This window comes from Cavenderia fasciculata (genome assembly GCF_000203815.1).
Source record: "Cavenderia fasciculata unplaced genomic scaffold Scf_Dfasci-G-o-80e12.f1-5, whole genome shotgun sequence".
Lineage (NCBI taxonomy): Eukaryota > Evosea > Eumycetozoa > Acytosteliales > Cavenderiaceae > Cavenderia > Cavenderia fasciculata.
In genome coordinates, this window is record NW_004457735.1 from 1,575,079 (window position 1) to 1,590,022 (window position 14,944).

At 31.6% G+C, this 14,944-nt stretch overlaps 9 protein-coding genes across 9 annotated transcripts; 4 read left to right on the top strand and 5 right to left on the bottom strand.

Moving 5' to 3' along the window:
• Nucleotides 1-401: 401 nt before the first annotated feature.
• Nucleotides 402-690, top strand: DFA_05447 (uncharacterized protein; the record flags this gene model as incomplete). The annotated part of the gene is made up of 2 exons (XM_004361109.1): nucleotides 402-549; nucleotides 662-690. The coding sequence occupies 2 exons, from the start codon at nucleotides 402-404 to the stop codon at nucleotides 688-690; spliced, it is 177 nt and encodes a 58-aa protein (XP_004361166.1).
• A 158-nt stretch (nucleotides 691-848) lies between these two features.
• Nucleotides 849-1,383, bottom strand: DFA_05448 (uncharacterized protein; the record flags this gene model as incomplete). The annotated part of the gene is made up of 2 exons (XM_004361110.1): nucleotides 849-1,021; nucleotides 1,317-1,383. The coding sequence occupies 2 exons, from the start codon at nucleotides 1,381-1,383 to the stop codon at nucleotides 849-851; spliced, it is 240 nt and encodes a 79-aa protein (XP_004361167.1).
• Nucleotides 1,384-2,458: 1,075 nt separating this feature from the next.
• DFA_05449 (pyridoxamine-phosphate oxidase) lies at nucleotides 2,459-3,354 on the top strand (the record flags this gene model as incomplete). Its single annotated transcript, XM_004361111.1, has 2 exons — nucleotides 2,459-2,656; nucleotides 2,728-3,354. 2 exons carry the CDS (start codon nucleotides 2,459-2,461, stop codon nucleotides 3,352-3,354), a joined length of 825 nt encoding a protein of 274 aa, XP_004361168.1.
• A 168-nt stretch (nucleotides 3,355-3,522) lies between these two features.
• Nucleotides 3,523-5,598, bottom strand: xrcc3 (AAA ATPase domain-containing protein; the record flags this gene model as incomplete). Its single annotated transcript, XM_004361112.1, has 3 exons — nucleotides 3,523-4,583; nucleotides 4,992-5,123; nucleotides 5,559-5,598. The coding sequence occupies 3 exons, from the start codon at nucleotides 5,596-5,598 to the stop codon at nucleotides 3,523-3,525; spliced, it is 1,233 nt and encodes a 410-aa protein (XP_004361169.1).
• A 364-nt stretch (nucleotides 5,599-5,962) lies between these two features.
• Nucleotides 5,963-6,711, top strand: mobA (Mps1 binder-like protein; the record flags this gene model as incomplete). The annotated part of the gene is made up of 2 exons (XM_004361113.1): nucleotides 5,963-6,131; nucleotides 6,248-6,711. The coding sequence occupies 2 exons, from the start codon at nucleotides 5,963-5,965 to the stop codon at nucleotides 6,709-6,711; spliced, it is 633 nt and encodes a 210-aa protein (XP_004361170.1).
• Nucleotides 6,712-7,352: 641 nt separating this feature from the next.
• DFA_05452 (uncharacterized protein) lies at nucleotides 7,353-8,312 on the bottom strand (the record flags this gene model as incomplete). The annotated part of the gene is made up of 1 exon (XM_004361114.1): nucleotides 7,353-8,312. One exon carries the CDS (start codon nucleotides 8,310-8,312, stop codon nucleotides 7,353-7,355), a length of 960 nt encoding a protein of 319 aa, XP_004361171.1.
• A 411-nt stretch (nucleotides 8,313-8,723) lies between these two features.
• Nucleotides 8,724-10,910, bottom strand: DFA_05453 (uncharacterized protein; the record flags this gene model as incomplete). Its single annotated transcript, XM_004361115.1, has 4 exons — nucleotides 8,724-8,751; nucleotides 9,477-9,504; nucleotides 9,770-9,888; nucleotides 10,876-10,910. 4 exons carry the CDS (start codon nucleotides 10,908-10,910, stop codon nucleotides 8,724-8,726), a joined length of 210 nt encoding a protein of 69 aa, XP_004361172.1.
• A 383-nt stretch (nucleotides 10,911-11,293) lies between these two features.
• On the top strand, nucleotides 11,294-12,426 carry DFA_05454 (dullard-like phosphatase domain containing protein; the record flags this gene model as incomplete). Its single annotated transcript, XM_004361116.1, has 3 exons — nucleotides 11,294-11,422; nucleotides 11,503-12,072; nucleotides 12,166-12,426. 3 exons carry the CDS (start codon nucleotides 11,294-11,296, stop codon nucleotides 12,424-12,426), a joined length of 960 nt encoding a protein of 319 aa, XP_004361173.1.
• Nucleotides 12,427-12,498: 72 nt separating this feature from the next.
• Nucleotides 12,499-14,736, bottom strand: DFA_05455 (protein of unknown function DUF1222; the record flags this gene model as incomplete). The annotated part of the gene is made up of 5 exons (XM_004361117.1): nucleotides 12,499-12,539; nucleotides 12,677-13,250; nucleotides 13,323-13,585; nucleotides 13,655-14,054; nucleotides 14,128-14,736. The coding sequence occupies 5 exons, from the start codon at nucleotides 14,734-14,736 to the stop codon at nucleotides 12,499-12,501; spliced, it is 1,887 nt and encodes a 628-aa protein (XP_004361174.1).
• Nucleotides 14,737-14,944: the final 208 nt, after the last annotated feature.

The window sequence follows — 14,944 nt, forward strand, 5'->3', positions numbered from 1 at the left end:
CTATATTTGATTATTATTAAGTTCTTCTATAACTTCTCGGTCTATATAGTTCTTAATAATGATCAAGATGATGAGGGCAATGAATGTGATGATTGAGACAATAACGTTGTTGTAGAGGCTGATTGTCGTATGCACCCATTAAATTGGTCTTTTGTTAAAAGTGGGGGATTGTAGTAGGATAACTTGATAATAAGTGTTGTGGTGTTGGTTATTATTATTATTATGGACTATTAAATGTACGAGTACGAAGAAATAGTCATATAGTATCTTTTGGGTTGCTGTGTAGTTTTAATAAACAGTAGTATTATTATTTGTAAGTATTATGTGCTGTGTATGTGAACTTGTAATATATTATATATTATTTGTTTGTTTGTTGCAGTTATACTTGAACGTAAATTAAAATGACTCAATGCTGTTGTCTGTCTGACCTCTTGCCCAAGGCCAGGCGCCTCGCAACACATCTTCATCAGAGGTCAGCTGAAACTCATCATGGCGTGCCAAAGTTGGGTTTTTACAAAAAGTTTACGCAACCAGCTCGTCATGACCCAGGTACTTCACCACAGTCTAGCCCCCACTGCGAGGGGGTATTGGGGGGGTAGTTATAAAGCCTTAAGATCAATCTTTGAGAAAAGATGTTTGAAGATTGAAGTTTTGTTTGTAGACTCGCGAGTGGTATTCAAGTTGAATTGAATTGTATGCCTGGAATCTTCTTCTTGATCAGATGATGAACAGATTTCTCTCTCTTTCTTTTTTTGAATTAAATATATAAAGTTATTTATTATTATTATTCATCGCATATGTGCAATTACTATTATTATTATTATATTACTACTGGGGTTGATGATGATTTAGTTCTTCAAGTGAGCCAAGGTCTTGCTCTTGGTCTTCATGTATGGGTATACGACATCTTGGTGGTCGTGGTGTTCGTTGATCAAACAGTTCAAACCATATCCAGTAACAAAGATACCAGCAATGTTGATAAACTTGGCAGTGATATCACCAGTGATTGGGTTAATAAAGTCTAATAATAATAAGATAATCGTAACGATTAGTATATAGGGTTGACATTGAAATGATATATCATTCATCATTCTGACAGAAAGCAATATTGATATTGATCATCTAAATAATCGTTTCCATCCAATTCAACTATGATTTGTTGTCAAGATGTGTGTTTGTATCCAACCAAAATTTATATATCGATGCATATGAATCGTCTTTAGATGATCAATATATTGCATAATTATAGCTGCTTGATATGTCGATAGATAGTGATAGATGATGGTGTCATATTGAATCAAATATATATTGCTTACCGAGTGCTCTTGAAGCGAGTGAAGTACGGGCGACTGGTGTAATCTTGACTAAGTGTGAGAGATTCATCTACGTAGAGATAAAGAATAATGTTAGTATACTTATAGTATTCGTTTTCCAATGATAAGGTAGAGTGTAATGACAGCATGATATATTGATGCACACAGTCACAGTCACAGTCAGACGATCAAACACATATAGTGCAAATATATATAGTTGTTGATTCGTTCCTTCAACATCTGTAGTAAGTGATGTCTGCTTCTGCTGCTGCTGCTGCTGCTGCTTGTACCAATATCATTCATGTCTTCTCCTTGTTCCTCTTCTTCTCAATGCTAGTTTAATATAGATATATACTTTCGGTGTGTGTAATAATAATACAGTATTAATAATGAATGCACACAAAAAAGAAAGAAGAAAAAAAGATCACAACAAAAGAAAAATGACAAAAAAATTGGTTTTATTTTGTTTTTCCAACTCATCGCAATGAAGAGAGATCCAAGAGATAATACTGTGAATAGAATATTCTTGAACCGACCGATAGAAATAGATAGATAAGGGAGAAGATAGATAAAAATACTATCTATTTACTCCGAGAGGAGGGGGTTAAAGGAGATACGATAAAATATTAAATTTAATTTGAACGTTTCTACAAAAGTATCGACGACCCAAACAACAACAAACAATCCTTATAAAGACAGGTCTTGGTTTTTATTCCAAAAGGGAACTATGCCAAATTAAAACTAAAATTCAATTATTTTTATTAATATTTTATTTATTTAAAAAGGGGCTCTTGTTTCTTTCTAGACCTCATGAATGTCCATCCCCAAGCTATAGTTATTACTTTTAAAAAATATAGTATATTATTATCATTTAGAATAGATACAAGGTATGTATGATGATTTATCTGTCTAACTATTTGTTTTTAATGAACATGCACGTTTTGAAATTTCATTAAACAATATTTATTAATTATTTAATTTGCATATCTTTGTCGGTCATTTTCATTCATTGATTTATATCAGTATACATACAAATACAGATTAAAACTACGATAATAGTAATAATAATAATAATAACAGATAACAATCAATCAATCAAACAATTTATAGCATAGATGGCATCACCACTTGTAACCAAAACAAGCATGATTTCAAGTCCTTTACTATCTACCATGAGAGAAGACTATCGATTAGGTACACTCGAAGAGGACAGTGTATCTCAGAACCCATACAAACAATTTGATAAATGGTTTCAAGATGAACTTTCATGGAAAACTGTTAAAGAACCAAATGCAATGCATTTAGCTACTTGTACAAAGGATGGTAAACCATCAGGAAGAATTGTATGTTTTATATCAACAGAGATCTCTCTCTCTCTCTCTCTGTCAATTACTTACACTATTCATCTATTTAGGTATTATTAAAATACTTTGATCAAAATGGATTCGTTTTCTTTACAAATTATAATAGTCGAAAGAGTCACGAGATGATTGAGAATCCATACGCATCGATTACATTCTTTTGGAATCAAAGACAGATTAGAATTGAAGGAACCGTTGAAAAGGTGACAAGAGAAGAGAGCGAAAACTATTTCAAGACACGACCCAAGGCAAGTCAACTTGGCGCGTGGGTATCAAAGTATCAGAGCGCAGAGGTTTCACGAGAGGAATTGGTCGAATCACAACGTAGACTAGAAAAACAATACGAATCTACAGAAGTTCCAACACCAGAGTTTTGGGGTGGTTGGAGAATTAAACCAACATGTTTTGAATTCTGGCAAGGAAAAGGTGGAAGAATTCATGATCGTATTAAATACAAAACAATTACAAACAACACTATCAATGGTAATTCAAACAATATCATTTCCACTTCTGCGACAGTTGAAATTACAGAAGATTTAGATAAATTGAAAATCATTTCAAAGGCAAACGAACATCATCAACAAGAAGAAAAAGAAAATGGAAAAGATCAACAAGTAAAAAAAGATAGTGATGACAATGATGAATATGGAAAATGGTCAATTAAAAGATTATATCCATAATCACAATGATTGATATATCTTTTTTTAAAAATAATATTAATAAATTGTATTACAAAACAATAAATCATAATCATGGTTTGATAGAATTTATTTACATTTTTATTTAGAATTATCTCAATTTCAAACTCTCTCTTGTGTGTATAGTATTATTATTATTGTATACTCGAGTTAAGTAAGAGATATTTCTTGGGGAATGACATTGATTTCATCAACCTGTTCATTGTCTCCTTGTTCTAGTCCAATGACACCATGAGCATCGATAAAAAAGTACATGCTTTGATTTGGTAGATTGGAAGAGAGAATGACTGACATTTTTCTAACTGGAGTTGAACTGTTTGGTGCTGGAAGATGGAGTGGTGTCTTTGATAACATGATTCTAGTATTTACAAAATTGGTCCATGATAGACCAAGTGCTGGAACCATTGCTTTGTTTTGATTAAAAAGATTGTTATTGCTAGTACCGCCAGTACTTTGCAATAAGAATGGAGAATATTGTTGGTTAGAGTGTTGATATGAAGGTACACTAACCTTCCTTCTTCTTTTAATTGGTCTAATTGTCACTATAGATGTTGATGTAGTAGTAGGTACAGTAATAATAGTATTACCTATATTATTATTATTATTATTATTATTGGTTGTTGATTGTTTGTCATCTTGCCCATCCAAATTATGATTGTTACTATTATTATAATTATAATTATTAAAAGTTGGTTCAAAATAATCAGTTACTTGATTAATGACCAAAATAGTGATACCATATTGTTCAGAGATGATACGAAGTTGATTGGATAGTTCCCAAAGTTTGTTTGTCTTTTCTAGAATGTTTTCGTTTCCAAATTCGGAACGAATCAGTGCTGCAATTGAATCGATAATCAATAGTTTGGTGACATGATTCTTGATGAGTTCGTGGAAATTCTTGGTCAACATGTCGAGTAGATTGTTAATGTCGTTGGCACGACGTGTCATGACCATGTCGGGTGGAACGTCGATTGGCGGCAACCCATTCTCTTGTCGTGCCTGGTTGATGACGGCCAAACGGTTCTGTGAGATTTTGAGGAACCGATTCATAGGAAACGGTGTCTCTGTGCCAATGTAGATTGCTCCACCATTCAATCCACCCAATTCATAGGGCAATTGCACGTGAAAACATAGTTGCATGCATAGTTGAGTCTTTCCAGAACCTGCTTCGCCCGATATCTCTGTAATGCCATTGGGTGTGAACCCGCCACCTAGAAACTGATCCATCTGTCGTGATCCAGATCGCAAACGAAGAGTGGATGCCGGCTGTACAGCCAACTGCTTGGCAGTCATCAGAGATATTGCTCGAGGTAGTGTCTGACCCTCGACATAGGTGTCGGTGGCGTACAAACGATAGAGCAGTGCATTTGAAATGAATGCTAGCAACAGATTGACATCTTGAAACGACAGTTGTGTCATTCTCTGTATCTCTGTCTTGGGCAGTAGCACAAGTGCCTCACACGTGTTGACATAGGGTCTCATCAACGTGATATCCAACAGTGATTTGTAGAGAAATGGTGGTGCATCCAACATATGTTGGTCATCGTGGTTCTGTAGATCTATAAACTGCTTTAAAGAGAATGTTGGTGATGTCAATGCACTCTTTTGCATCAATATACTTTCAATACAAAATTGTACATTTGGATCTTCATCTGCCCCATTATTATTTGTACTAGTAGTAGTATTGCTGCGGGAGTTGATACCACCTCCACCACCAACTACACCACCGCTACTGTGTCTCTGCCCAAAGGCTGTGGGGATAGTAGTTGAAGACGTCGTTGTGTTGTAGTATATCTAGACTCTTTTATCAAAAAGTCTGCCCTCTCTCCTTCCTTCTTTCTTTCTATTCTGTATTTGTTGTACCACCCAAACAAGACTCTAGAGGACTAAATTAAATTAATCGGGTTGTGGGTGTGTTTCAAAAAAGGCAAATTATTAGAAATTAAAAACAAACAAATCAGAACTTGTTGCTTGCGCAAGAAGGTTTTTTTTTGTATACTCTAATCTTATCTCTTCTTATTTTCTCAGTATAGTATGAATGAATGAATGAATGAATGAATGAATGAATGAATGAATGAATGGACTTTAGTAAAGTGAGGGGGAGGTCTGTAATATATCATGTGATGATGCAGTTGGTTGATAAATAAATAATTCGACATATTCAGGTATACCCATGTATGTCTAACCCTTATGGGTAGCGTCAATGTGAATGGATTGGACAATCATCTCTATTGGGCACCCAAACAAGAGGGGTATGAGAGGAAGTAGGATAGTGATGGTTTGCGTGCAATATTGCACATGTCTATCTATAGTATCGATATTCCACTCTACTCATTATGCGCTACGTGCTTATTCGTCTTCCAGTCCTTTCACCTCCCCACAATCTTCGATTTTTTTTGTTTTTTTTTTTGGGTTGATCAGCCAAAATTCACATGATAATAAAGTATTTTGTGTTTCTAGCCGTTATTATTATTATTGTCTTTTGGTGTACATTAAAAATATAAAGAAAAGAACAAGACAATATATAAAGAAGACGCAAAAAGACAGACATATACATACAGACCGACGATAGTTAGAGGAGGAGAACAAAATGTTTAGCAAAAAGAGTCAAACATTCAAGCCCAAAAAGAATATTCAAGAGGGTTCGAAGCAATATCAACTCAAACAATATGCAGAGGCCACCCTTGGTAGTGGTAATCTAAGACTTGCAGTCTCACTACCTGCAGGTGAAGATTTAAATGAATGGTTAGCTGTCAATAGTATGTAGAAGATGAGATAAATAAGAGAGTATCACATCTCTCTCTCTCTCTCTCTCAAAAAAAACTGTTTACTTACTCTCACTCACTCTTCTATCTATCTATCTATATCACTTTAGCTGTCGACTTTTTCAATCAAATCAATATGTTGTATGGAACCATTACAGAGTTTTGTACGACAAGCGAATGTCCTGTCATGTCAGCAGGACCGAAATATGAATATCATTGGGCTGACGGCACCACTGTCAAGAAGGCTATCAAAGTGTCGGCACCAGAGTATGTTGACTATTTGATGACATGGGTGCAGTCGCAATTGGACGATGAAAGCATCTTCCCATCAAAGATTGGCGTCCTCTTCCCAAAAAATTTCCAAAGCATCGTAAAGACTATCTTTAAGAGATTGTTCCGTGTCTATGCTCACATCTATCACTCACATTTCCAAAAAATAGTTAATCTTGGTGAAGAGGCTCATCTCAACACCTCTCTCAAACACTTTATCTTTTTCATTCAAGAGTTTAATTTGGTAGATAAAAAGGAACTTGGTCCATTATCTGAATTGATAGAAACTTTAATCAAAAATTAATTTAATTATAATATAATAATAATAATAATAATAGTCAGGAAATAATAATAATAATAATAATAATAATAATAATAATAATAATAATAATAATAAGATTTGTAGAATAATATTATATATTTTGAAATAATAATAATAGAAAAAATAGAAAAAAGAAAAACAAAAAGAAAAACAAAACAATATTATTGTAAAACTAATCATAATCCAACAAATAATAACGAATAATAACGAATAATAATCAAAAAGAGAGATATGGAAAGTAAATCATATATCTATCCAATCAAATTAACTTTCCAATAATAATAATAATAATAATGACAAAAAAGAAAAAAAAAGAAAAGATTCTCCAAAATAATATTGAAAAGATAGAGAGTGGAGAATGAATCAAGCCTAGCCTGGATAGACAACAACGTGTAAAATTAATTAAATTAAAAAATCCTATAATAATTTTAAAAAATAATCATCGATCGATTAATTGGTTGAACGAGTATTGTATTGATCAATAATATTATTGTTATTGATACAATTACTCTTTTTAATTGTTTATTCAATTTTTGTATGTAGAGTAGGTAGGTAGAGTATACTTGATGAAAGGATATTTGGATTTGGATTTGGATTGGATTGGGAAAAAAAAAAATGGAGAATTAATTAGTTTCTAATTTAATTCTTTTTTTGGTTGATGAAATGAGTGGAGAATTTGAATCCCTTGGTACTACTTGTTCATCTTCAAGTGTAATTGCTTTTTGTGCACTGTTGGATACTGCCAGTCTTCTTAGGACATTGATCGAGGTTGGAGATTGTGTATTTTGTGGTGGTGACGCTGCTGTATTGGGTGTTGTAGTGGTAGTTGTTGATGCAGATGTTGGAGTATTACTCCCTAAAAATAATGTTGCATTATTGTTATTATTGATATTATTATTATTATTTGGTAATGTTGTCATTTGATTTGGATTAGTCGATAAAACTAATGGAGTTGAAGGTACGCTAAACGTAAATGGAGTTTGTGAAGGTGAAGTATTAGAGTGAATATATACATTATTATTATTATTATTATTGTTATTGGGATTATTATTATTGGTATTGTTATTTACAGAAAGAAGATTATTATTGTTATTATTATTAATATTATTAGTATTTAGAAATTCATTATTATTATTATTATTATTGTTATTTGCCTGTACATTTAATAAAGGAAGAGAAGTTATATTATTATTGTTATTATTATTATTGTTATTATTATTATTATTAATATTATTAATATTATTAATATTATTATTTTGATTGTTATTATTTAAATCTATGATTTGATTAATTGGAGGTGGAGGGGGATGATTATGTTGATGAATTAAAAGTTGTGGGTGATTATGTTGATGATGAACAATGGGAGGAGGTGGAACTTGGTTGGTTGGAATGGCAGTGGCATTGAGATTTGGAGTTAGGAAAAAAACGGGTGGCAGTGGAGGATTGGTCGGTGTCAGAATGGCAGGTGACGATAGTGGCGATGGAGATGTCAGGTCATTGACCGACATAAAAGGAGGAACAGTTTGTTGTTGTTGAATTCTCATCGGACGAATCGTAGGAGAATACGTCGGTGTAAGATCCATTTCCCCAATTTAATATTTAATAGACCTAGGAAGGAGTTGTTCTTTTTTTAAAATAAATAATCTCTATATAGAAACAACAATAATAATACAATGAATTGAACCATTCATTCAGTCAGTCATTAGAATACCATATTCATTTTAACATTCTAACATGAACTTCATCATGTACATACATTTTACATGAATTAAAAGTCATTATATATTTATATATATATACATATATATCTCCAATGACGATGGTTGATTTGATGATGAGTTGTCTGTATGTCTGTCTGTCTGTCTGTCTATCTATCCTATTTAACGATCTATCAAATCCCAATGATTGATCAATCAATCGATTTAAATATCTTCGAGTTACTTTTTTTAATATATATAGTCTTAATACTACTATGTTGTTGGGCTAGCGTGTATTTATCGTATAAAGTAAGTACTGATAGTTCTAAAAAAGATAATAGTATATACAAGTACTGTGGTTCAAAATTTAATTAAAAAAAAAATCAAAAATATTACTACTGCTATCCTACTTGTGGTTGGTTGTTAGTTGATAGTATTAGTTTGTAAACAATTTAAATTCAAAACATCAGATTTTAAATAATTATATTGTTATTTATTTATTTATGAGGAATAGATATTTTCCATTCATGCAGAAGAATGTCAAAAAAATAAATTGTGTCAATCAAAATTGATTGGATTGGTGCATCATCATCTGGTATACTACCACCCCTCCATCAATCAAAAAGTATGACCAACAAACAACAAACAAAGTTGAATGGGGGGAGAGGCTAGATGGATGATAGGAGATTAATTAAAAGTGAATTCCATTCTTTCAGATCGAGTAACAACTCAGAGTGAGGAGCTACAATCCAAAGCTTTCATCAATCAATCAATCACACCGAACCCATTCTTTTTTGATCGAGTTATCCTTTGGCTAATCTTTCAACTCTCTTGCTGCTGTGTGTGTGTCAAAAAAATACTCTCTATTGAAAATATTTTGATGACGGCGATTGTTGGGGTTGTACCCTTCATTCACACTTATTCGATCATTTTGTATTGAATGAATTTTGATTTAATTTATTTAAAAAACCTCAGAGCACTGAAGCTCAGTTTCTTTTTTTATTTTCTTTTTAATTATCTTTTTTTTTCAAACCAATTTTATTTATATACTTTGTATAAAGGTAAGAAGAACCAAGTACTATTTAAACAATATGACGATGATGATGATTGAGACTATCACGTAGTCGTGTAGTAGTAGGTCATTGTCATTCTCAGATGTTTATATTATTGTATATTATATTATACACAATCATTTATAGATTATGATGATTTGATTGTTAGAGGAATATTCATACAATCAGAGAGAGAGAGAGAGAGAGAGAGAGATGTGGTATGGTAGCAGGTAGAATCTTTTAGACAATCAAGGAGGATTATATATACATAGATAGATCATCACTATATACATTTTGATGGAACAACAACAATCTTTATCAAATGATTGCATAATTCTGTTTTGTTGTTGTTGTTGTTGTTGTTGTTGTTGTTGTTGTTGTTGTTGTTGACAGTATTACCATGTCTATCCCTTTTTAAAGGTTACAATTACCAAGGGGATGGACATGAAAATCATATTCAATTATTATTATTATTATTATTATTATTATTCCCTATTTGAGGAAGATAGGATTGGGATCCAATCTTATCTTGGATGTGGAGGAGGAGGAGAAAGTGGTGGTGTGCCTATAGTATTACTGCTGCTTCGCTGATTCTGCTGCTACAACACAATTAAAGGTAGCAATAATAATATTATTGGGAACATTTTTATATTACACGTCATACTCTCCTAACCACCACCCTTTCACCATCACCACCAACCTCTCACATTATCAAAGGAATTTTTTTTTTTCACCCCCACTCTCACAACATTGATAATCCAAGTTGGAGTGTGATTCAATCCAATCCAATCACATCCCAAATATTTTTTTTTTTTTTTTTTTGTCATTGATAAAAAACTATCTATCATCATCTATCTCAACATTCCTCCCATCGTCACCGACGTTTATCACCTATATTATTGATGATGATGATGAATGGTTGGTGGATGAGATTGCAGCTGGCTGCATGGATGGGTTGACACTGCCGGCGTCGCTTTGCCTGTGATGATGAATATCGATTTCATTAGATTGGTTGATAGGATAAACAAAAAATTTTGTTTGGTGTAGCGTAGGAGGGGGGGTGTCTACCGCTAGAACAATATTAAATTAATTCACTTATATATGATATTCCAATTTGGACGGGTTGGTTCACACATTATTATGTTTTTAAAGATCCATCTGTTCCATCTCTCTCACACCAAATGTACACGAGAAAGAACAATAAATAATAACAAAAACAAAAACCAACAATAATTAAAGAGAACAACACCAACAGAAATTGTTGTTGTTTTGAAGAGCATTAATTACAACTCGTTTATAAACCTCACAATCAGTTGCACTTTATTTATTTAATTTTATTTATTTCATTTATTCTTTTATTCATTCATTCATTCATTCGTTCTATCGCCGCTACTTACCTACCTACCAACCAACCAACCAACCAACCATACATATTTATCACAACAACAACAATAGGATCATTATTAAATATCTTTAATTGTTTGTTCCGTTAAACATCATTAACTAACTCTTTTTTTTTTTCTTAATTTATTTATTTCATTATTAAAACAAACAGCATCATCCATTCCTCTTCTTTTTCTTCTTCTTCTTATTCAACCACCCAAACAACAAGTGTCAATAATAATCAAAGGTCGGAATTTATTAGTTTAATTTTCCCAAAAAGTACACTTTCTTCTTCTTCCTCTTCTATAATTTTTGTATTTATTGTATATATCATATATCACAAATTAATTTCCTATCCAACCAAATATTTTTAATCAATCAACCCTATTCCCTTTTTTTTTTTTTTTAATTTTTTTAACATATATATATATAATGGAAGAATGTTCAGCAATGTTGACAACAAATGGAGGTGATCCAGATGTTGAAAGTTCACCACAACCAAAACCAGTTGATTCATCTGTCAGTTTTGTTTACAGTTGGATGTTTTCTTTTATTGCATCAGTAAGTAGAGAGTTTTTTAAATCCTGGAAAACAATATTTTCTTTTCTTTTATTTTTATTTACCAAATCCAATCTAATTAGGTATTTAATAGTATATCTATAAATGAACAAACTGAACAAAGTCCAAAGTTTGAGTTTATCGAAGACAAGGAAAATACTTTTATCAAAAATATTTCAACTATCCACAATAACCAAAATAATAATAGTCAAGATAATATAGTTTATAAACAACCAAGAAAAACCAACTTTTTCTCACCAGCAACCAAGAGAAAGAATGATGAAAACAATAACTTGGACAATAATGGTCAACAATCCACTCTAGCGACAAATCCAATGGATTTTTTTTCAATTTACAATCAAAGTTTAGTTTTACCAGCATGTAAAAAGACATTGATCCTCGATCTCGATGAAACACTTGTTCATTCAACCCTTACGCCAGTCAACCACCATCACCTCACTGTCAATGTTACAGTCGAGGACGTTGCTTGCACATTTTATGTTATTAAGCGACCACATGTCGATTATTTTCTCGAAAGAGTCGCCGAATGGTATGACATTGTTGTCTTTACAGCCAGCATGAAGGAATATGCTGATCCATTACTAGATAAACTCGATACAAACAGATTAATAAAACATAGATTATTTAGAGAGGTATGTATAAACAAACAAATCAATCAATCATGCGATCGGATCCAAACAACAAATATATTTACCACATATTTATTATCTATCTACTATTTATAGTCATGCTTGGAAAAAGAAGGAAATTTTGTAAAAGATCTTTCATTAATTCACCAAGATTTAGCAACAACAATTATTGTAGATAATTCGCCACACGCATATTCAAACAATGTCGAAAATGCGTTACCAATAGATAATTTTATGGGTGATAACCCCCTCGATGAATCTCTCCTCACTTTATTACCATTTTTAGAAGTTCTTCGATATGTCAACGATGTTAGATCAATTCTTGGTCTTAGATTAGCAAATCACCAAAAACAATGATGATAAAGTAAAGAGGTCAACCCTTTAAAAACAAATCATTACAACAAAACCAAAAATATAGAGTCCCAAAAATTATAAAGAAAACAAAATAAAACCTTCTAAATATTTATATCCTTTAAAAAAGATATATGATATAAAAGTGGTGGGGAGGAGCCGACTCATCAAGCCAAATACATTAATTTATTTGTTTTTGGATTAAGAGTCAATATAGGGTAAAATAGTTTTGGGTTGGACCGGGTCCAATAAAGACCAATCTCTAATTCCTTTGATAAAACTGATGACATGGAGGGTGATATTTTTTCATTTGGTAACATTTCAGTTCCAAGATTAACTATTTGTACATATAGTTGAGGCAGGAGATATGACTTGACTCGGTTAAAGAATTGGTCGATAGGAGTATTTTTTGAGAATTTGTATGGCACCAAAAGACATCGCATAAACTTTGGTGGTTCACTTTGGAATGGATTCCTCAAAAACACTGAAACAGTATCTTCTTCATTGAGCAACATCTTTTCCAAAAGACTATCCAACCACTGTTCTCCTCTAAAACTAGGAGCTACTTGAAATTGGCAAAACCATAATCTCCATTCCAACCTTGGTAAATGTCCAATAATAAACCTTGGTTTTCTATCAAGATCACCCGGTTTCCATTTAAATTCATATTGCCTCCATTCTTTTCCATCGATTGATCCTTCAAAAATAATTTCTTTTCTAGTTGTTGTCATTGTTCCAAATAATCCATAATAGTTCATTAATCCAAATTTAGATACAACACTATATATTTTAATTAATAAATTATTATAATTCATTCTGTTTCTTGATAACTAAAAAAAAGAGGAAAATGAATTAGAAATAAAATAATAACAATATTAATATAGATTTTGATTTATATTTACTTGAGATAGTGGAATATAGGACAAGGAAAGATAAAATAGTAAAATGCCAAGCGCGATTGAATCCCATGCAAGTTCCCAAATCAAACCTGAACTTTTGGCAGTTGAATTGATATAAATTTTATCATTTAAATATTCTTTAATTGAATTTGGTACACAATCATCTTGTAAAAGTGATAATGAGATTTGAATTGCTAGTAAATTAAATATTCCATAATTTCCACTAACTAGAATCATTATTTGTAATAAAACTAATGCTCCAACATCTAAAATTTATAAATAAATATTATATTAATATTATCTTTTTTGATGCGTTTCTGTGTTTTTTTACATACTAAAATAAGCAACATAATGATTATAACTTTCAAATAATAATAGCGGTGAACCAATTTCGATGATAAAATGTAGGTAACAAGATAATTTGTTGATAAAATTTGGAAGAGAGTTGAAAAGGTAACTTGTCCACATTGGCATTGGTTGAGACCAATAATGATATGAAAGTGCTGTTCCATTTCTCCAATTAGGGTCATGACTAGTCAACTTGCACAATCCACTTGCAGTAAATAATCTGACAGTCAACCAAAAATATAATGCCCACATTGTTATTTGATAGAATCTAGGCGTATATATTGGAAAAAAGGGGATAATTCTAAATGGAGGTGTCAATAATGACAATACATAAACCTCACAAAGTAAATTATCAAATTGTAATTGAAAAAATTCTCTTCCAACATTCTATATAGAAAATAAACATAATTAGTAGCTAAAAAGATAATGTATATATATATATACATATATTACTACATACTTTGAATGATAAAAATATAATGTACAATAATAAAATATTTAGGGTTGGTAAAATATCCATAAAATAAAATATAGATAGAATCATTCCAATTGAACATAAACTATTTAAATGCCAATCTTGAAGTGAATCTGGAGAAAAGAAGTAAAATAGTGATGGCTTTGACCAAAAACCTTTCTTTTTAATCTCTGATTGTTCTTTGATAAAAGAGTATATGGGGAGAATACCATTTCTACCGAGTAGTGTGATGACTTGAACCTTGAGAGAATAAAATGATATAAATGAAATCACTGCAAATGATCTCTGTAGTATCCATTGTGTATAGTCATTGACAAGTAAATACTCTTTGTAGTCAAAGTATGGATAAATGAATGCATATTGTATTGTACATTTCAATGCAAATGCATAGGCAATCCAAATTAATAATTTAACATGGTCAATAGATTTGATATAATCTATAGATTGACGATAATAATTTGATAGATTATTTGATTGGTGATGATCGATCTCTTTTTCAAATGTTTTTGTTGTTGATGTTGTTGATGATGTTGTTGTATATTCTTTCTTTGTTGTTGAAGAAGATATTGGTTCTTCTTCTTTATCCACCATCATATATCTCTATCTCTCTATTCTTTTATCGAAAATGGAATGTTAAATTTGGTATTATTATTATTATTATTGTTGTTAAAGGTATTATTACCCTTAAGTTTTGACATAGAAGGAAGTAGTGGAGTGGATGAAGAATTAAGTTGGTCAAAGTAATAGTCTATTGAAGCACAGCTTTCTGATATCATAAACATATATACTTCTTTTGTTAACT